This window comes from Synchiropus splendidus, chromosome 16, assembly GCF_027744825.2.
Source record: "Synchiropus splendidus isolate RoL2022-P1 chromosome 16, RoL_Sspl_1.0, whole genome shotgun sequence".
Taxonomy (NCBI): domain Eukaryota; kingdom Metazoa; phylum Chordata; class Actinopteri; order Syngnathiformes; family Callionymidae; genus Synchiropus; species Synchiropus splendidus.
In genome coordinates, this window is record NC_071349.1 from 21045604 (window position 1) to 21066975 (window position 21372).

Here is a 21372-nt window from a genome sequence, read left to right on the forward strand (position 1 = left end):
CGGCCACAGCGTCTTCTGCTTTGGACCCGCAGCTGAAGGTAACACCCACGCCTCGCTCGCACCGATCACACCCGCAGCTCGTTATTGGACCTGAAATACTCGGAAGGGCGCCAGTGTATAGCGAAACAAAAACAACTCTGGGTGTTTCCGGCGAGGGCGCCGTCAAAATAATGTTTACTGCCCGTTCTCAGACTCAGACTCTCTTGTTTTGACATTCTAACCGGAAGAGGCGTAACCCTTACTACGCGGGTTCGTAGCGCATTGTATCGACTTACCGACGATGTAGCTGGTTTCTACGTGAGTAACCGTGGGAGACCGGTGCGTCGTGCACGTCACGAGGTAGCGTTAGTTAGTGTTGCTGAGTGTGTCAACAGTAGCAGCTCTTCTTCCGTCTCCAGGGTTCGAACTTGTGAGTCCTGGAAAGTGCGTCAGAGTCATGCTGTTGTTTTCCTGTTGACCTTTGCCCCGTGTACCTGGCACCTTCACTTCCTCTTTCATCGTTCCAACTGAATCACTTCTGCTGCTACTGTCCCAGTTGTCTGTCTGTCTGTCTGTGTTCTTTCTTGCTGCCAAGTGCTCCACCGCTACACTCCTTTGATGCGAATCCAGATCAGGTCAGTTACAGTCAGCTGTTGCCTTTCAACCCTAACGCCATGTGACTGATGCATGATTGGTTTGACAGCATGTCTTTATGCTGTGCGTCTTCATAGTCATCGCAAGAATTTGACCCCAAAACATCTTGAATGTTGTTTGAAAACATAGCTGGTCAGCGCAAACTGCAATAAATACACGTTTTTCCTCTGAAAAGGTCTGCATAACTGGACTAAATGTAAATGTTACGAGAGACGTTTCCTCGTGTGTCTGATGGATGGCGTTTTCCCCCCCAGATAGCACCGGGTGCTCATCATGGCCGAGTATTTCCACATTAACACTCCACTGTTGGAGAGCGTCGCCATGTCCAAACGACTCGGAACCACCGTCTATATGAAGATGGAGAATTCGCAACCTGCTGGTTCCTTCAAGATCCGCGGCATCGGCCATCTTTGCAAGCAGGTATCCAAGTGTGAGTGTTGGCAAAATGAAACTTGGAACCAAAACCTCTTCCCTTCGGTTCTAGCTCGCCTCCAAATCCAAAGGAGTGGTCTGCTCTTCCGGTGATTTGAAACCCACCCTGAATTCACCTCTGTTCCTGGTGACTTCAATGTCCATCGATCTTGCTTCAGGGGGAAATGCCGGGATGGCAGCTGCCTACGTAGCCAGGAAGATGCAGATGCCGGCCACCATCGTCATCCCTTCTGCAACTCCTCAGCTGGTGGTCAAGAGGCTTCAGGATCAGGGGGCAAATGTCATAATGGCTGGCAAGGTACAGCTGTGGACTGGTGAGGCCTTTGTTACAGGTCGGGTGAAATGACAGCGACGGTCTGACAGGTCTGGGACGATGCCAATGCAGAAGCTCTACGGCTGGCAGACCGTGAAGGGCTCACCTACGTCCCTCCCTTCGATCATCCCCTGCTCTGGTAATGACCTTCTAGACAACGTGGGACAGGTGATCAGAATGTTGACCCGTGGCATTGGATGGCCCTCAGGGAGGGCCACGCCAGCATGATGTCGGAGGTGGCGTCAAGTCTTGGTCCCTCTGCAAAGCCTGGAGCGGTTCTGCTGTCCGTGGGAGGAGGAGGCCTCCTCTGTGGGGTTGTGCAGGGCTTGAAGGATGTGGGCTGGGCCGATGTCCCTATCGTCGCCATGGAGACGGTCGGGGCGGACTGCTTTAATGCCGCGGTCAATGCGGGGAAGGTGGTCACCTTAGATGACATCACCAGGTAGGATTTAAGCAGAGCTGAAAGTCAGACTCGAAGGTCACGTGGTCAAGACCCCTGTCTGCTCTTCACGCATAGCGAGGCCAAATGTCTTGGTGCAAAAACGGTGTGTGAGAAAGCCTTTGAATACAGTCAGAGCGGCGACGTCGCCATCATATCTGAGGTGGTGACGGATCGGGAGGCTCTGCTGGCTGTGCAAACATTCCTGGGTGAGTGGTTAAATCGTGAGAAAATGATGGATTGTCCTGGTCTCACGGCCTTGTGTGTGCAGACGAAGAGCGAGTGCTGGTGGAGCTTGCCTGCGGCGCTGCACTGGCCGCCGTCTACTCTGGAGTGGTTCAGAGACTTCAGACTGAAGGTACTTTTCCTGCTGGTGAATGTGTACGTTGTGCTTACAGCCATTAGTTAGATATCTGCTGCTGTTATTTCTACTTCACATCTTGTTCCACTGATGCATGTGGGTGAGAGAGCGTTGAGTGCGGCCCATGTGACTGAAGCAGGCGTGTCATTCGAGCTCTCAGGTTCCCCGCCATGGTACTTTGTGTTTGACAATCTTTATCTACTTGCCAGATTGAGCCACGACTTGTCTGTCACTCAAATGAACGGTGCAAATACCCTCAGGCTTCAGTGAGTGACGAGCAGGTGTGGCGTGGCTCAGCCATGACCCGCACCACTGCACTCTGCTGTGAGCACTGTCCTGCTACAACTGTGTGTGTGTGTGTGTGTGGGATGAAGTCCGGGATGAAATGCAATATTTCCCACTGTAACCTTGAGGATGGATGAGGCGGCTCCTTCTTCTGCCCTCACTGCAGCGTGTCGGTCCCAGGATCTGAAACTGTGTTTTCAGACTCTCGGTCGGACCAGTGATGGTGGGGCATGGCGCATGTTGCCATGGTAACTGTCTCAGAGGTTCCCTCGGTCTGCTTCATGAAACCCCTGACGCTGCTGGTTCAAGGCTTTTCACTGAACCACCGCGATGAAATGGCCACCGAGTGCCAGTTTCACCTGGTCTGTCTGCACATGAGCTGGAGGGCGGGACTTTGACAGAGCATCCACTCGTGGTTCTTCTGTGATCCAGCCTTTACATTGTGGTTAATGCTAACACCTGCTACCGCTCTTACCACTACTTCCGAGTATGTCACACTTACATACGTACAGCAGCTTTGAGTTTGAATCAGTCAATGAGTAGCGCTCTCTGAAATAATTCTATCTTGATTCTGCCCTGCCAGGACGTCTGCCCGCCATCCTGGACTCGGTGCTGCTGGTGGTGTGTGGGGGCAGCAGTGTGGACACAGAGCAGCTGTCACTGCTGAAAGACAAACTGCAGGCATGAAAAAGAAAACAGCGAACCAAAGGAATTCATGTTTGAAGTTGAAATGTTCCAACTTCATCATAATGTTGCTCAAATGTCTTTCACCGTATATCCTGTTTGAACCAAGCGTCAAACTCCATGTTGGTGTGTGCTGAGATGGAAGGTTGATGTTTTTCTGTTGGATTCGCACATGAACCTATTCCACCTTGTCTTTCTTCAACATGCGGCTTTGCCTTTAAGTTAAGCGGTAACATGGATGTTGCTGTGTGGGGGAAGCTGTTGCTATGGCAACAGTTTGTTTCAGCTCAGCCTCTGCTAAAAGCTTGATCTGACTTTGCAACTCTTCAAGCAACGCACGAGCTCAGTTTCTACCTTCTTCTGCTGGATTACTCTGGACTCTGACTTATTCAAATCACGGCTGATTCCAGCTGGCGAGGATCCTGTCATCTCATCTCATCCGTTGTTTCTGAAAACCAAATGTCAACACCTCAAGGTCGCTGGATCTTCCACCTGCTCTGATGTCTGGCCCCGGCATGCCGGCCCATTACTATGACAACAGGACGGAGGCTGGCAGAGGACGTGGGAATGAGCTATAAATAGATGCAGGGCAACAGGAATGAATGGAGGAGCCACAGGCGCTACACCTGAATCTGACGCCCCCCTTGAAAGGTCTTCAAGTTGCCTCCCTTTCTGTCGTCACCTCTCCTACAGACGGTGTGAAGGTCCTTGGGGTCGGGTCCTGCAGAACGCACTTGATCATTACCTGTCAACTTGAAGATTTGAATGGCGCCTGTGTCTGGTTCAATTTGGCGTCCTTGCCTGAAGACACGAAAGACAATGGAGTCCATTGGAAGTGTTTTGCGGCGTAAATAAGTCTTCCACGATGACCATCGTGAAGTGACAGAATGCCATCCTGTTTTTGTTGGCGAAACCAAAGCGCGAGTGACGGTGACGGACCGTACCACTTCCGCACCACCCCCTCGCCAGCGCGCAGTGAACTGATCCAGCTCGTCCACCGCCGCCGCCGCCTCTGAGCACAAGCGCTTCGTGATGGCGGTGGACGGTGAGTAGCCGCCTCGGTCCTCTTCACGCTTGCATGCGCCGTCTCCTGCTCCGGTCGGGAATGACGCTAAACCGCTCGCTGAGGTCTCCCCGGTGTCACGGGTCAGGGTTAGCAAGAGAGTCGCTGTCTCGCGGTGATGTTCGCCAAGTTGAGGCCACCGGGGTGGAAGTGTCCTGACTGACACCTGGCTCAGCATCGTGCGCTGATCACTGTTTGTATTCGAACAGAGCAATTGCTGGACTGGAGCCTGTCTCGGGCGCGCGTGTCCGTCAGAGAAGCAGGTGTTTGACCGAGGGGGATCTAACCCGAGCCACACTCCTCCTGGGGCTCGTTGGAGACCAAACATTGGCCGGCTGACGAGCAACCGAACCACAAATGTTGACCGTGTGGTAGCGCAGAACTCTAACCATTGGAGTCCAACTGATTCATTAACGATTTGTGTTGAATGAGCTCCAGCGAGCTGCAGGTGGCGCACTTCCTGTGCTGCGAGGACTGGAGCGCGCCACAGTCCAATGGAGTCACTTCATTGTCATTTACGGAGTCAAACTGGGCTGCAGGTGTCGATTGTATCGTAAAAGAAAAGGTCCCACTCGGATGATCAGAAGCAAGTTCCTTTGCAAATGTGGCGCCATCACGTGCACGCAGCTTTGCAGACACTCTGGTCACCCTCTCACTGAGGCCCCGAAGCAGCGTCACCCTCTCGCTGACGCCCCGAAGCAGCGTCACCCTCTCACTGAGGCCCTGAAGCAGCGTCACCCTCTCACTGAGGCCCTGAAGCAGCGTCACCCTCTCACTGACGCCCTGAAGCAGCGTCACCCTCTCACTGAGGCCCTGAAGCAGCGTCACCCTCCCGCTGACGCCCTGAAGCAGCGTCACCCTCTCACTGAGGCCCTGAAGCAGCGTCACCCTCTCACTGAGGCCCTGAAGCAGCGTCACCCTCTCGCTGACGCCCTGAAGCAGCGTCACCCTCTCACTGAGGCCCTGAAGCAGCGTCACCCTCTCACTGAGGCCCTGAAGCAGCGTCACCCAAGTGGCCGAGTAAGTCTTGCCACGTGGGCTCCTAATCTTCAGCCTCCATCCTCTCCTAACTAATTGGCTTTTCTTCAACGGATTCTGTCTCTGGAGAGCTTGGTGTCAGGAGTCGGTGAGCGCAACACGGAAGCACAGACTTGACCCATTGTCGCTCTTGATCAGGGAAGTGAATGAAGTCGGCCAATAATGAGCAACTGAAACCGGTGACTGAAGTCATGGAGAGGTCAGAGGTGAACTAACCTTAACCGCACAGGTGTCATTGAAGCGTTGTGTTGTCGCCTCTGACATGCCAAAGACATTCCACCGGCGTCTTCCTCCCGCTATTCAGCTTTGAGTTGAAGAATTTACTGCATCACAACAATAAATGGGCATTCGTTGTTGTTTCTGGTGCACAGAATTGTTACGCGGCCAGCTGCCTCCCACTCACAGCTGCCATGTGTATCCTTGGGAAAAAATATCTGTACGACGTCAAGGCATTCTTGTCAGACACAAAATCTCTTTCTGGCTTGTCAGTCACTCAGCAAAACCGATGGATTTTCATTTATTCATGAAATGTATCTGGAGACTTTGGCACTGAGTTGGTGTTCTCTACAACATCAGCCTCTTCTCTGGGGTCGGGTCTTAAATCCGTTCTGGAGTGATGGCTCGTCTGAAAACGGCCCATTCTAGACAAAGCTGGGAAACACGGATCCTAGCGTCTTGAGTGAATTGGACAGAAGATGCCACATGGCCAGCTCAGATGTTGGATGTCCTTGCTGCGTCCTGCAACTTTGAGCTTTCTCTCGAGACTTCTGCGTGTCGTTTCACTACTTCCTGTGAAAACACGAGTCTTGTAAAGCCTCATCTTCCTGACTGTGTTGAGATGCCCGGCACTCACGCAGACTCCAGTGGTGGGACCTTCATGGAGAATGACCTTCAAAAATCAGTCGATGGACGTAACGTGAAGCCCTTTTGTTTCTTTTCTTAGAATTGACCTGCTCTTTCTACCAATGCTTTTGTGTCTGTTTTTATGGCTGTAATTACTCATCTTTCGCTGGCACACTTTTTGAATGACTTCACAATGGCCATAATGAGAAGGGAGTGACGATATATATCATATGTACAATAGAAAAATGTCTACGGTATCGTTTCCCTTTGATTGTTTCATCAATTCAAGCAAGTCTGCAATGTTCTGTGGACTCGTTTCTGGATTAGCGACAGTGCACGCCTTTATGCTAGTCACTGTTTTGCACTTCACCTACCGGACTATGATCATGGGGCGTTGATGGAAGCCTTTCTTCAGAACGTAGTAGTATGTAGCCCACGGGCTGCCGATGACAGACCTCGTCCACCGAGCACAGGATACAGGACAGGGAGCGTCTCTCTGAAGAAGCTTGCATTCTCCTGTGTAGGGCCAAGTACACAGTGTTCATTTCATCAAGAAAAAGTTGGTTTTGGTGGCTCATTTCTATCATTTCTCTGAGTTAATGCAGAGGCAGGAAAATGAGTCATCAGTCAGGGTGAGTGTGGGCTGGTAGTGTGAGGGATGTGACATCCACTTAGTCAAACCAGAGAGAGAATTCATTTACCCCGGCCTCATGGAAGTGGGTGCTGTCCAGCCCATCGACAAACAAACAATGAAACCAGCGCCGTTTCCATTTCTGTTGCCAGGTCTTTCTCTGTTTCCCAGCATGGCTAGAGATGGCCGCTACAGGCAAAGAAAAAGATCGGGATAAATGTAGCCATTCTGGAGATGACGATAAAACTCACAGTAAAAACATTTTCATTCCATTACTAGCGTTCATGGTGAAACTTGTGGAGTTTGTCGTCATCATTTGTGCCATTATCTTTCATAATGTTCCAGTATATCATTAATTCATACGATGTTCTTGAAATGATTATACAAACTGTCCGTCCTTTGTTCTAAATTCTAAAACAAAATGTTGTCCTCACTCTTAAAATGATCATTTTTCATTTTAACCTTAACCGAATCAGAATTGGTTGATGGCTTGTTGCCTGTGAGAATTTGTCAGTGATCAGTGAACCAAAGACGACACCGCTGACCCCCCTGCAGAGACCCTGCATGTGTTGATTTGAACCAAGTCAGACAACCGCATCAGAAAACCCATCAGGAGGACCACTTGATCTAACTAAACCCACACCAATCTAGTGACTCAGAGTGGACTAATGTCACCGTTAAAAATGCGTTTCAAACCATCATGACTCTCCACGACCGTCTCACACCATGGGGATTGTTACTTATTTATTACATTTCCTTCTTGATAATCAGCACGTTTCATACCGCCGCTCACTTTTCATGGTTATTCTCATTGTGTCCCCAATGGTGGTCTTTGGTCGCCACCCAAGGCCTGGTAGATGTGCACAGATCCTCTCGTCCGAGTTGATGGGGTGGCAGCTCTTCTGGAAGACTCTCGCCAGTTGAAAATGCCTTTTGATTGTGGTGGCCTGGTGTACCTCTGCTCATGGAGAGCCTGGACATCTGTATGAAGGATCACACTGGCGGAAGTTGTTGATCTGAGAATCAACTTCTGCTGATGCCTTTGTAGCTTCGTCTTTAATTTCTTCCATCACTGTGCCTTTCATTGACCCTTGGAATGTCTTTCCAGGTGGCGAGCGCAATTGTGGCGTGCACGAGTTGGTCTGTGTCAGAAAAGGTAAGGCACATAACACCACTCCATCATTCTCCATGAACCAGCATTTCCTCCCCTGTGTGTACACTGGCATCTTATGCATCCATCACACTGTTTCATTCCTTTTTGGGGGTCCATTGGCATATGAGTCACTGTGGAACAGCCAAATACTGGTGGTCCTGCAATGGTTTTCCAACCATTGAATATCACTTTCTAGTCTTGTCAATGTGATAGTGTTAACAAGACACATTGAGTGTTCACATTTTTTATGGGTTTTTTTTAACGTCTTTTACATCTGAGGTGTCAACACAAGAGAGTCTGGTTCTGGCCGCGGACCTGATCCCGGCTGGAGAGCTGCACTTTGTTTCGGGGAACTCTCGGCGGGGGGTGAGCTTCTGGCCTCAGGCGTCTAGGTGTCCAGCGCGACTCCACACAGACATGATGGATGCCGGGCAGTAAAGGGTCTGATGGCTGTCTGGGCGCACGACATGCTTCAGAAGCAACTTCTCAAACTCCCACAACACTGGGGTGAGCAGCTTCAGCTGCAGGAAAATGGTGCTGGGGAACAGGAGCGCAGTGCAGCTCTGCGGTCCGGGACTCGCGATGTGTGCGGGTGTTTGATAACTCAGGTGTTTTCTCCTTTATTAGGCTGATAAACACCTGACTTTATTGACAGACAGAGTTGCTTAAATGACTAGTGAGTGATCTGTTGCATCGTCTTGCAGGCCATCCTTCATGACCCTCTATGATCATGTAGCCCAAAGTGCTTCAGTTTCATTGGGTTCTTCATGTGCTGGCTGGCCTGTGGAATGTAAAGCTAGAGACTGATTGAGTTTGTTAAATCTCTTTGGAGAGCGATCAGGAGCAGGATTTGCCTCCATCTGGCCTGTGAATAATTCAGCAATAAGCTGGTACAAGACTGGCAGGTCATGTGACTAAACATGGCTGCCCGACCTAACAAAAAAACAGCACGCTTATGTAATGTCCTCATGTGGGCGTTAAAAGTTTTGTTGCAGCATTATTATTGTGGAGGAGGCGATGTGGTGCAAGTATTTTGGGGGGAAACAGTGGCCTAATTGTTCGGAGAGCTGTGCCTGGACTTGTTGCTATGGCAACCAACAGGTGAACCATCAGATGTTTCCGTCTCCCTTGGTCCTTGTTTTCCCCCTTTCTTACCCTTTCCGCTTTGGTCTCGGAACAGCTTGTGAAAGATCACTGTGGTTGTTCATTGCCTATGTGTTCAAGCACTTCAGTCACTGCCAAAAGATTGATGAGGAGACTCTCACTCTGAAGTACCTTGTTCTGTCTCCCAGTCTCTCCAGAGGTGCTGGGGATCCTGACCGCCATCTGCCTCTTCATCATTCTCATGACGTTCATCTTCTGGTACGTCAACAGCAAGTTGACGCTGGAGAACCCAGGGAGCCTCCCGTGCCTGGATGAGTTCAGAAAAGGCTCGGAGCAGCAAGGTGTGGAGGAATATCTGTTCAAAAGTACTCAGTCTTTGCTTGTCCAGGTGTATTGACGTGTGAAAGTGCAGTTTGCAGTTGATGCTCTGGCCTTCACGTGCACAAAGCTTGCATGTGGAAATAGTCAATACTTTGATTTAGGAACTATGAGAGCGGGATACATCTACATCATGTGGAATTGTTATAAAATATCATCCTCTCTTGCAATGTAACGGAACAAAAGAATGTAGCAATTCATGAACAGCAAAAAGGTAATTAAAAATAACCTTTAGAGGAGTCAGGGGAAAATTGTCTGTTACAATTGACTTGTTGTTGACTTGCTGACCCAGTTAGGTTGAAGAGAAAAAGAAAGCAGAAGGCTGTGTAGAGACGCTGCTGAGGTCTGAGTCCCTGGAAAGAGCTTTACCTCCCCCTGCTGTGGAATATGGAATATTACCTCAGTATGCACAGTACGGCAATTGTATGGTGCAGGTTACTGTAAATGCATGTTGTTGTGAGGGATGACTGAATTGTCTGTTTTATCATTTCAACACTCCGCTCCCTATTCTTCTGAGCAGACAAGGCCCTGAAAGACAGCGGGCCACATGCTACCTCGTCCGACAGCGAGGATGAGGTCATGGGTCAGTACCAAGAAGCCGTGACTCGGTCCCAAGGTCTGAAAGGTGGAGCCAAGTCGACAGCTAACCTCCTCAAACGTGCAGCGGGCCTTCGGTGGGAGAGTCGGCACAAGTATAGCGCTCTGATGTCCAATTACAGCGGTTACAGCAGCGACGCCTCGGTGGACGATGGTTGGTGAATACAAGCTTCACTGACACCTTAGTGCACTTTCCCTCAAACCAAGCCCTGATTCTTCTTCCACATTGGCTTTCAAGCTGGCTCTAGTTTCATCACCAGTTCCACTCTCTTGTTGCTGTCATCCACAAGGACACTGTGTCTTGGAGTGGATCACCGAAATGTTCAATCAATAATACATATCAAAGAAGCTGAGGCGGAAAAGCAAAACGACATTTCTTGTACAAATTGTTTTCCTTTCGCGTAGTACCTGAACTGGTGAAGCAGAGTTAGTAGTTCAGCCTTTCAGGTTCTTGTTTTCGATTCAGTTTCAGATTTTCTGTTGCATACTTAATTTTACTGAATTACTTGAAACATTGTAAACCACAAATGAGTACAGTATGAATCACAACCTCTTGAAACAACTTCAGTCAGGAAGTCGGCCACCTCCACCATGATCATCCTCCAACAGTTATGCTCATCATGTCCTCATTCCCCACGTCCTCTCCGATGTCTTGATTTTTTTCCCCTCCAAAAACGTAGTTATGACTTCATTTCGCCACCTGATTCAGATTTCACACTGACAGTAGTCCAGACGGCCCTGCAGAAGCACCTTGTGTCTTCCCACACAACCTGCACGGGAGAGCGATCCAAGTCTCTGTGGGAGGATCCAGGAGCAGTCAACTGTCTGACTGCCTAACCCACCCCTCTGCAGCCTTGTGCCTCTTTCTCACTTCCTCTGCTCACAAAAAAGCCTAACTGGAGGTGTGGCTGGAACTCTCCTGATGCCTGTGCAGAAGTTAAACAGCTGGAATGGCTTGAAGAAGAAGAAGAGTTGTTTGAGAGGGGCGAGCCAACGTAAGCCGTCTGATCTCCAGCATGAATCTGGACATTTGAATTTTACAGTGGTGAAGCGTTTCTCCAACACAGACATCACACACACTTTCCTGTGTTATGTAAGCCTGCTGGGTGTCTGGGCTATTTAAGGCAACGTTTGAACGCGCTGCTGAGAGGCATGAATAGTGCATGACATCCTTCCGACTTCATCACTACTGCAGTACTGAGGCAGCCTCAGCGTCCCCCTGGCACAACCTCCGTCCCGCCACTAGGGGGTCGCGGTAGTGTTAGGGTTTCTCACTGAGCTTTGAATGGAGGAGGAGAGCGGTTTCTGAGCCTCATGCTGTTTGTTTGGTGCTTAATTGAGCATATCTCATGATGACCAGCTTGTCAGCTGGCTGGCGACGCTAGATGGCGTCTGAGTTGAGTTGCTGTGCTTAGACGTCCTTGTGACCCGGGGTGCTGCTTGTGTTGCTTGAATAATCACATCTGTCTTTTCTACTGGTACCGTGGATAATTGTGTCACATGGACCGTGTGGGCTTTTTTATAAGTGAGGGTGCTGAGGCTCGACAGTTGGAGATGCCAAAATAGACAGAGGCACTCATTTTCAACTAAGTCTGGTGACTTCCTGAGCAGCAAACAAAAGCTCATTGTGGGGTCATATTGTCCTTCATCCCCTTTATTTAGCAGCATCTTCACCACATAAGCCCACAACTGCAGTGACATGTTCAATCCTTCAGGTTCAGCAGGAGTTCAGCGAAGTAATTCATCTGAAGATAACAAGGGCACCGCATATCACTGCTGCTAATGAGCATGTGAAGCAAAATCAAATTCTAAAGCTCCCGAGGTGGTTGTTGAGGACGATGAGGATGATAAGGTGGCAGGGTGTCGCACATTTCAGTGACATCTGTAAGTGCTGCAACTCTGATCCCTGTCTGCTCTGACTGAATGGCGTGCTGTCAAGGCTGCCCTTTGGCCCTTGGGCCCTTTGCACCGGCACTTGCTACATGCTACTGTAAGTCGTTCACAAAGAGACAGGTGTTTTGCTTCATTCATTCAGTCTCCTCCAACACCCGCTGTCTGTGCCCTGTGATAGATGTCCTGGGTCCTGGTAGCAGGGTTAACGTGGTTTTTGCTTCTGTCTGACATTTTTAAATCTTCAGGACTGCGAAAACAGTACCTCGGCTAGAAAACGGGATGAAGGGAGGGAAGACGGTGGAGGAGGTTACATGTCTGCCATTTGGCTTCTGGAGAAAAAAAGTTGTGCTATAACGGCAGCCTGCATCAAGAAGAGCGCCCCCGGCTCAGCGGGTGCAGAGTCACTCCGAAAGAGATCTGCTGCTTTCACGGGGCCCTCAGAGACACTTGGTGAAGGCTCTGTCTGCTGCTGATATGTGACACTGACTCTGACTGACAGTAAAGCTCAGTGCATCATCACTTTGGGTTTTTTTTCCATAAGTCGGCAGAGGTGGCTTTTTTTTAATTGAGTTATTTCTCACTCTTGACTTATTTTCGTCATTTATTTTTAAAACGCTCCTCACCAGTGTCCCGATGGGAATATTGCCAATATTACTCATTCAAATTGGACTTGGGAGGCAGACTAAACAAGCCAGTGACACACAAACATTTTGTTTTTTTTGGCTCAATACAGTGCTCATTCTGAGGAGGTGTGAGAGGCCATCTTGGTCTGTTTCAAGAGACCACTAACCCCTACTTCAGAGGATGAGATCACTCCAGAATAACTCAGCATATCTGTTTATATACTTATATACTGTATAGTATATATTATGGGCTACGAGATGTCAACAGTGTCCGAAACGTTCAATGTCTTAGAAGGATAAGCATCAAGGTTCCGAGTCTTTGTATGTAAGCGGGTAATGGAAAAGAATGTAACTATTCATTTCTGTGTGCTTTTTTTTTCTAATACCATCTTAAACAGCGCAATAATATGAAACATTGTTTAATCCAATTTCACTCTTACTGAAACAGGTTTGTCTTTCTTGCCAGCTAATTGCATTCAGAGGATGAGGAGAACGCCACCTCTGGACGAGCTGCAGCCACCACCCTATCAGGATGAGAATGGCTCCCCACGAATGTCCTGCACGCTGTCAGACCTCTGTGATGCCAAGTGTGACCTGTCCCATACCAGCAGCAGTCCCCACCTCTCCTTTGGGAAGTGCCCCAGTGAGGGCAGCGACGGCCATGAGACGGAGAGTTATCTCAACAAAGGTTACGAGGAGGATGTGCCAAGTGACAGTACTGCTGTTCTCAGCCCAGAAGTGAGTCCACCAGATGTCTCAGATGACTCTTCTGTCTAGAGGTTCATGTAGGGTGGAGAGGAACCTAGTAAGGAACAATCAGCATTAAGCACTGTGATTGATGTCACTGTGCTAGAAAGGAAGGAGAGAGGTCTTTCTACAGGGCTCTCTGTGTGGTGCAGCCCAACGCACCTCTTGACCATATCTGAAAGTGCAGTATGTTTGAGTGAAGTGCTTGTGTACTAAAGAGTGTTTTGGGAAATGAGGACCTAAAGAACATCACTTTCTTCATCACCATTTTACATATAACTCATCCATCTGTGGCGCCCAACTTTGGTTCTTGAGTGACTGGACAAGAGATTTTAAGCTGAATTTCCTTTGGTCCTGGATAGTGTCTCTCTTGAGGTGAAGGTCCAGAGCTCAGTCATTTGTGAATACTATATGGTAGAAGTGCTGCTTCTGAGTTTAGCAAGTCATTTAGATTGTTTAGTCTTCCGGTCAGGTTTGTCTACTCAGCAGTAACCGATACAAGTCCACGGGGCAAACCCAGGACCTGAGGGGACGATGACTAGGCATATTTTAATGAGAGTTGATTGTTTTCCTTCAAGTCTGAGCACCTCTGTTGAATCTTTTTTTCCAGTCTCAATGCTCCTACTGTAATCTCTGTCTTACCGTAGGACATCTCTGCCCGTGGGTCGGCAGCTCGTCTCCTTAGAGGATACGAGCCAGATGCGATTGCCAAGTATGGCACCCTAGACGTGGTATACGACTACGAATCGGATGAACAGCAGCTCGTGGTGACCATCATGGCAGTGACTGACCTTCCTGTGCTCAAACGGTCAGGAAGCCTCTCCTGGCAGGTGCACCTGGTGCTGCTGCCCACCAAGAAGCAGAGAGCAAAGACCGCAATCCAGAGAGGCCCCTGTCCCATCTTCAAGGAGACGTTTCGCTTCAGCCACGTGGAGTCAGAGATGATTGGAAACTATGCCGTTCGATTTCGTCTGTATAGCATGCGGCGGGCAAAGAAGGAGCAGACCATTGGGGAGAAGATTTTCTACCTGACGAAGCTCAACCTTCAGGGAAAATTGCCTGCCCTAGTCATACTGGACTCTTGCTCCATACTGCAGGTACATGTCCAGCTGACTTGTCCTGGCCACAGTGCTGCTGTGATGTAGATGATTTGCTCCCCAGGGTGGCGAGTCCCAGGTCAGTCTCTCAGATTTAACCTGCAGTGAGAGCGTCTCATCATTCCAGTCAATCAGCCAAGCTTCCACTCCAGAGATCCTGGTGGGTCTGGTGTACAACGCCACCACTGGGCGACTGTCTGTGGAAGTCATCAAGGGAATCCACTTCAAAAACCTTGCTGCCAACAAGCCACCCAGTAAGTACACTGAAAGGTTTGGGCAACTGAAATGAGCCGTACGTAATGGTAACGTGGACCCACGATGGCTGTTAGAACCCTGGTGACGCGGTTAAATGGACAGGTAGAGTTGGCACATGTGTGTTCAAAAATAGCTCATAAACAGGTGAAACATGTACAAAAAGGCAATACGGGAACAATAGAAAATGTGGTGTGAATTCGGGGTCATTTTGTCATAAAGCCTGATTGCTGTAGGAAGATAAATCATGTCCCGTCAGGCAGTGACTGAAGGCGCTCTTCTGTCCATGATGGTGCTGACGATGGAGACTGTCCAGAGGTGGAGGAGTTGCAGACCAAAGATGAAACCAGCGGTTTAGTGAGTTGCTCAGTCTGCTGTGCTGCTGTCGCCCACAACATTGCAGCGTTGCACCAAGAGATGGTACAACATACTGATCAAACAGCTTGGCATCTTTGGTCCTTTTTTTTCCATTGATGTCCAACATCTCTGTTGCTCCATCCACTTTCAGTCACAAGCCATTGTCAGCGGTCTCTAACCCTCGGGATGGGACCGATCCGGTCCCATTTCGGGCTGTGATTCGGATTGGTGATTGCCTATCCAACCAGCTCGGTTGACGGATCCATGAGAAGCGTTCTCGGATGAACTCTCTTCCCAAGGCAGCTGCTCTGTGAGCTCGCTGCAAACTGTGGAATGGATTTGCTTGTCAGGGTTTCATGTTTTCCTGACCTCCTCGGGGTCTGACATTGAATACACACTCAAGCCTAACTAACCTGTTTCCTAATTTTCACCTCACTAACTCCCTCTGTCCCATCTGCAGGTCTCTTCAGTTCAAACAGATGCAGATTCTTGTTGAACTGACTCCTTAACCCTGTTTATTCATGGTGTTTGCTCCTGAAAATGGTTCTCTCTCCCGACTACTTTTTTGACATTCTTGGTTCCACTGTTTTTCTTACTGCTGTCCAACCCTTGTTGTCAGACGGACTGTTCTGTTGTCTCAAGCACTTGATAGGTGGACAGGTTTATATCATCAGAGGTAAGTGTGTGGTCCCCCCTCAGAGTGAGACTCTGTCTCCATGTGCTTGTGCATGTCTCGGTGATATCTTCATGGATGCAGTTGAGCATAACCCGCACCTGTCCTGGCGGATCCTCGAGCACAGACCGAGTTGAAATGAATGAATTGTTGAAGACATTGTTCCTGAATGGTCATGGCAGTTATGGTGTCCTAATGTGGACAAAGCGAGACTAAGGAACTTTCCATTTGTATGTTCGCTTGTTAAGTATACACTTTTGTGCCATTGTTTCCCTCCATTTGTAGGAAGAGTTTGAGGTTGGAGTGAATCCGGCTGCCCATTACTGCTGTTGCGCTCATCCATGAAGATAACTGCCGTCTTTATTATGACCCATGTCTTGCATGATCCTTTGCTTCCACCCTCTGCTTCCTGTCTGGTGTCTTTGTCCTGTCGTTTCCTTTTAAGCTTGACATTCACCTAAGAGCGACGCTCTCGCCGCTCCTCTCCAGACGACACACTTCACCTTCTGTTGAGTGGAGCGTGCCAGTGGTGTCAGGATGATCTGCAACTTGGCTCATAGAATTTGGAATGGACCTCTCTTTGTGACATTCCTGCACTGTGGAGTGGGGTAGTTCACTGCACGCCACGCAGCGCGTGCTGAATGTGAGCAAAATGGCTTAACAGGGATGAAATTCATTTTGAACGAATGAACGTTTAGATGAGTGAAAGTTTAGAAAACCATCGCAGATACACAGCTGATTCAACTGTATGCTTACCTTGCATCAATATATAAAAGAAGGCACTTGTAAGGGAAATGTAAATATTTTTTCCATTCATCAGGGTCACCCCAGTAAAACAGCTGCCCAGGAGGCCTCTGCATCTGAAAGTGTCATTGTGACAACAGCTACTGCGTATCGCTGTTAACAATTCTTATTTGACTCAGATGTTTGTTTTTATTCTAAAAATATATTTCTGTACAAATAAACGGCTGGCCGCGAGGGAAGTGGGCTTTGGACGTCCTGTTTCCAAATCCTAGCTAAAAGCCTACTCCAGGGACAGTCAGTATCGCTCACGTTCTTGCTGAGGCGAAGTGCTACATTCCACGTACACATTGGACTCAAGCTTGGACAAGTGGCCAGACTGTGGCCTGTTGGGCCTCGGCCTTGGTCTTGGTGGGCGCCATGCTCTAGTCTTTTCTTGACTCGATTTTCTAGACGACAGGGATTATCTGACAATGCCTGTATTTGACCAGTCATTCGGATCAACAGTTATTTGCAGCACTGCATGCTCTAAAGAAGTTGCCGATTTTAGTCGACAAGAAAGAAATAGATGTGATAAGATCTGGCTCATAGTTGTCTGTCCAAGACAACGTGGGTTGTTCCAGTGTGTCAGCATGTTTTCCTCGGTGTGCAAATGCAGGGAGAACCAAAGAACAGTGATGTGAGCAAAATGCATTGATCAGAAGCTTTCAATTGACTCTTGTAACCAGGGGTGTGTGACAAGGCATCTCACACGCAGACATACTGTCATGTGGCATAAGAAACAGGACCTCATGACTCTTTGCTACTGTCCCTCTGTGACCTGATGGGGGGACCTTGGACTGTAGTAGTCTCCTCTGCACATCAGTGCGACTCATCTCGACTTCCTGGATTTTCTCTGTCTGCTCGATCTGGTGTCACGCTTGTCACCTTCCAAAATGACTCAACCGAGACAATAGTGGCTGTAAGTGTAGAGAACTCTCACATCTGGTCGTGTTGAGGAGAACCAAATCTTTGTGTGACGCTCCTCATGAAAGCCTTGATTGACCTTTTTGCTCAGTGCTGCCAGTGATGCGCAGCTATTTCAAAACCGACGAGTCAAGTTAATCACGAGTCTCAGCCCGTTCATTCGGCAACAAGAGCCACGCATCACCGGCGCTGACCACTTAAGTCGTCTATGGCTCTGCTGCGCCCCATTCAGCAGCTGTCAAAAAAGAAATCAGGGCTCTTTTTTCTGCCCTCTGTGCTTTTATGTGTGATTCAGCTGGGCGAGTGTTGGAAGGCAGCTGGCACTCGATGGCATGAAAGCTGCAGCTATTCATTTCCTCTCAGACAGCGACATAATGCGTGGCATTATTGCCAAGTACGGCTGTAGACGAACACTTCCAGAGATCTATTGGGATTGTCAGTCCCGGCGCCATCGCTCTCACCCGGGTTGGTGGCTTGGCCTTATCTTGTGATTCGGGCATGGGAATGAAGAGTGAAGCTCAGAAGTGTGAACGCTGAATCCCTTGATAGTGACAGCGTTTCCTGTTCCTCCTCATTGAGCAGGTGTGTGGATACAGTCGGAAGAGCAGGGCGAATCAGCTCGGAAGTCAAATGTAAAAGATGAGCTTTTCTCTTTTGCTGTAGGAACCAGACACTTGATGATTTCACATCTGATCTGACTTCCAGTCTTCCAGTCTTGGTGCAACAATGAAGTGGTTTCTGCATGCGCTTGAGTCATCTTCATTTGTTGCTATGTTTGCTATGCAGCATTCTTATGTTTGGAACTACAACTTCTTTGTATTTGTCCGGAGCATTTCATGCATCTTGACACATCGGCTGCTTCCAGGACGTCTCTGCTGCAAATCCATTGATCCAGTGTTGTAGGTGCACTTGAGCTCCTTTGGCAGTGCATCGATGCGAGGCGTCCAACTCGGTTTACTTAAGCCTTGTCTGGAACTGCGTTTGCAAGTGCTTCAGCTGTGTTAGTCCTCACTCTATACTCATGTTGGTTAACTAGCTGTGTTACCAGTCTAGACTGAAGATGTGCACGTGCGTGTGTCACGTGTGCGAGTGCTTCCGCTTTCGGTTTGTCGCAGCTGAGTCTTCAAGTGCTTTTGCATGTTTGTTAGCGATTCAAATGGCTCTGTCTTGATCGACTGCTCGGCCTCTGTCGCCCCTTCAGACACATATGTCAAGCTGACGCTGCTCAACTCCATTGGCCACGAGATGTCCAAGTGCAAGACGTCCATCTGCAGAGGTCAGCCCAACCCAACGTACAAAGAGACCTTTGTTTTCCAGGTGGCTCTCTTCCAACTGTCGGAGGTGACTCTCATCCTCTCAGTCTATAACAAGCGCAGCATGAAGCGGAAGGAGATGATTGGCTGGATCTCTCTGGGCCTCAACAGTTCTGGGGAGGAGGAACTCACACACTGGACTCAAATGAAGGAGTCCAAGGGTCAGCAGGTCTGCCACTGGCACAGTCTGCTGGAGTCCTAACAGAACCTCAAAGAGAGGGCGTGACCGGTGGTGACCAGGAGAGCACGTCCTCTGGTGTGCCCAGACGGGCCCACAGCACACCGCGAAGGAACGTGCGTAATGGACAAGTTGCCCAGCCTGAGAGACGGCTCCAGGGTCTTGCACATGCCTTCTGCATCCTCTTTGCTCATCACACCTGTCCTCTTCATTTCCTCCTTCACCATTTGGTTCTCTTACTCCTCACACACTTGCCCTATTTGTCTCCTCTGAAAGGAGAGTCCCTCACACCAACATAGCAGCTGCAGAGAAATCCAGTTGTGGGTCTTTGGGGTCTTGTCTGTGAACCGTGAATCACATTTGAACACATTTGAGAAAGACGACGTGATTGTGCATGTCAAAGTGGTGTTGAGTCAACAGAACCTCAAGCAAACAACTCCTGTTTCTGAAGAAGTGTGGGGCTGGATGTGGAGGGCCCACTGACCCCTGATATCAGGAATGTCAGAGGAAGCCCACCAGCCTGCAGGTCAGTTCAGGCACTCTGAGTCAAGCCCGCTGAGCTACCATTGAGGTGCTGAATGATGCAAGGCACATGCGGTATGATGAACTTTGGTTCGCTTAGACAACATAAAAAGCCACACCTGTTTTGAGCACACATTGAATACGTTTAAGCACTTTCATTCAAAATGACATTTAGTCCTGAAGAAAAACCAACAACTTTGAGTTCTGATGATGAATGACCAGCCCTGTGCTTCTTCAGCCTGGCACTGCAAACAAAAGCACACACCATGAAAACACGACCTGGTGACGAGTTCAAAATAGCACTCTTTGAAAAACCTTTATAGATGTTTTCCTATCTATTTTTGTATCAGAGTTTGTGAGCAATATGATAATAGAAGCTTCATCATGGATTTATATGCTGTGAAATGTTGGTCGGTGCCTTACTGTTCCACTTCAAGCTCCTGTCTGGATGTGCGAATGTACTTTGACTTCAATATATTTAACACAAAAAACCCTGTTTGTTGCTTTTTTCCTGATGATCCAACATTTCTACTGTTTTTGGTCTCATGCATCTACCATAATAAGCCGGCTGAGTCTAGTGCTACCAATAGGTGGCGCATTAATTAAATATCAGTCACTCGTTGCCCTGGACTAAGAACCTAATGCACCATGACTTGGTAACCACGAGTCTAGTCCTGCAATCTTGCACAGCCGTTTAATAGGGGGAAACAACCACTGCTCCAGCACAGGTGTAGAAGCCTGTTCAGCTCACTGATGGGCGCTGGGAGGCTCAGCCTTCCTGGCACTTCACTTGCTGACCCCAAACTTTCCACTTCCACGTGGGTCAGCGTCGGAAAGTCACTCTGCCAAGCAAGAGACAGGATAAAGCTGGTTCAGCATGGAAAATCCTGTTCACTACTGAGTTTGGCTGAATGCGCGCCATCCAATTGGTAGTGGCGTGTACGGACTCTGCAGGTTCTACCCCCATGACCCCACTGTGGAATGGACTTCAAGACATTTTCCTACGGTCCTCACACTCCCCTGCCTTCGTGTCACGCGGTCTCAAGGAAAGTTCTCGCTCCAGGGGAAGAAACGCGGGATGATTGAGTGGCTGCTGAATCACAGGGCAGAAGGCAGAGCAGAAGAGAGAGCTGCGCCCTCGTCGCCGCCTGCTCCCGTCCTGTTTGGGTCGGTCACATCCCTGCACATGCTCATCTGAAGATGCTTTTAGGTGCAGTCGGAAAAGACAATCTGTTTACTAGAGAACGAGACAGACATATGCTAAATAATTTACACCTCAGTCTTATGGTGTCAAAGCTTATGGTGCTGCTTTGTGAACCGCTGCACTTAGGTTATTTGTTGTCTTGTTTGTTTCTTATTGTTTGGATAGAGCTGCAGACTGGACCATCTCAGGCGTCTGGATGATCCGGAGAAAGTGGCTACACTCCGAGTGACCAAGGCCCGCGACGTCTTCAACCACAGCTACACGAGATCAGTTCATTCATTCACCTGTAAACACTGCTCCCGCGACACAGAGCCTCAGCGCCTCTTGTGAACTAGAGATGTGAACTGAAGTTGATCCGAATCAATGAGCTTATTAAAAAGGATGTGGAACAGTCACGTGAAGAACCACGCAGGAGTGGAAACCGGATTTCTCTTGTTTCATCCGTGAAATGGACGAAAGTCTTCAGTGGGACTGAGCTCATCTCCTCTAAGCCACATGCCATGAAATCCAATGAAATTGACTGGCCCAAGTTCATCAGCTGGCCAAGCTCCACTGGTGATCTGTTGCTGGGTCTGGATGCTAAGCCAGGGGGGTCTTCACTCCTGTTTTGCTGATAATGTGACATGACGACTAAATGACTTGAACAGAGTACTGTACAGAGCAAAATGCACACACATTCTTGTCACAGATTACACTCAACTAAATCTCCGTGTCTCAAAAGGATAACTGCAGCATTTTACCCTCAAAAGTTGGCAGGCAATAAGAGAAAGTTAAATAAAATAATCACGGTGAATCACTAAGTGTTATTTGTAGCCTCAGCGACGATGCAGATATTTCACAACCCAGTTATGA

At 48.9% G+C, this 21372-nt stretch overlaps 2 protein-coding genes and 1 long non-coding RNA gene across 13 annotated transcripts; 2 read left to right on the forward strand and 1 right to left on the reverse strand.

Annotated features, from left to right (window-relative positions):
- The first annotated feature begins 46 nt into the window (after positions 1–46).
- Positions 47–3349, forward strand: sdsl (serine dehydratase-like). 5 transcript variants are annotated; one of them, XM_053845882.1, is made up of 10 exons: positions 47–614; positions 711–808; positions 888–1053; positions 1118–1154; positions 1224–1363; positions 1429–1517; positions 1587–1820; positions 1896–2026; positions 2089–2175; positions 3047–3349. In XM_053845882.1, exons 3-10 carry the CDS (start codon positions 907–909, stop codon positions 3148–3150), a joined length of 969 nt encoding a protein of 322 aa, XP_053701857.1. In that variant the 5' UTR covers positions 47–614; positions 711–808; positions 888–906; the 3' UTR covers positions 3151–3349. The 5 variants fall into 5 exon arrangements, with proteins under 5 accessions (XP_053701857.1, XP_053701859.1, XP_053701858.1 ...); XM_053845884.1 differs by lacking the exon at positions 711–808 and having other exon boundaries at positions 47–409; positions 536–614; XM_053845883.1 differs by lacking the exon at positions 711–808 and having other exon boundaries at positions 47–409.
- Positions 3350–3503: 154 nt separating this feature from the next.
- On the forward strand, positions 3504–21210 carry syt14a (synaptotagmin XIVa). 6 transcript variants are annotated; one of them, XR_008412701.1, is made up of 9 exons: positions 3504–4192; positions 7831–7878; positions 9168–9320; positions 9878–10108; positions 12937–13208; positions 13865–14314; positions 14379–14568; positions 15543–16239; positions 18505–18626. XR_008412701.1 is itself a non-coding variant. In XM_053845876.1 (9 exons), the coding sequence occupies exons 1-9, from the start codon at positions 4180–4182 to the stop codon at positions 18816–18818; spliced, it is 1728 nt and encodes a 575-aa protein (XP_053701851.1). In that variant the 5' UTR covers positions 3504–4179; the 3' UTR covers positions 18819–19796. The 6 variants fall into 6 exon arrangements, 5 of the variants coding, with proteins under 5 accessions (XP_053701851.1, XP_053701854.1, XP_053701852.1 ...); XM_053845876.1 differs by having other exon boundaries at positions 15543–15599; positions 18505–19796; XM_053845879.1 differs by lacking the exons at positions 15543–16239; positions 18505–18626 and adding an exon at positions 20686–21210.
- On the reverse strand, positions 5757–7730 carry LOC128747755 (uncharacterized). 2 transcript variants are annotated; one of them, XR_008412702.1, is made up of 4 exons: positions 7516–7730; positions 6793–6911; positions 6466–6607; positions 5757–6037 (listed from the first exon to the last, which is right to left on the reverse strand). It is a non-coding gene; the product is annotated as an uncharacterized LOC128747755 (long non-coding RNA). The 2 variants fall into 2 exon arrangements; XR_008412703.1 differs by having other exon boundaries at positions 7506–7730.
- Positions 21211–21372: the final 162 nt, after the last annotated feature.

Bases quoted from the DNA above. Each gene is read 5' to 3' on its own strand.
- syt14a (XM_053845876.1), top strand. The intron at 7,879-9,167 runs GTAAGGCACATA...TCTGTCTCCCAG, and splicing joins GTTGGTCTGTGTCAGAAAAG to TCTCTCCAGAGGTGCTGGGG. The intron at 9,321-9,877 runs GTGTGGAGGAAT...TCTTCTGAGCAG, and splicing joins AAAAGGCTCGGAGCAGCAAG to ACAAGGCCCTGAAAGACAGC.
- sdsl (XM_053845882.1), top strand. From the start codon at position 907: ATGGCCGAGTATTTCCACATTAACACTCCACTGTTGGAGAGCGTCGCC. The intron at 1,155-1,223 runs GTGATTTGAAAC...ATCTTGCTTCAG, and splicing joins AGGAGTGGTCTGCTCTTCCG to GGGGAAATGCCGGGATGGCA. The intron at 1,821-1,895 runs GTAGGATTTAAG...CTTCACGCATAG, and splicing joins ACCTTAGATGACATCACCAG to CGAGGCCAAATGTCTTGGTG.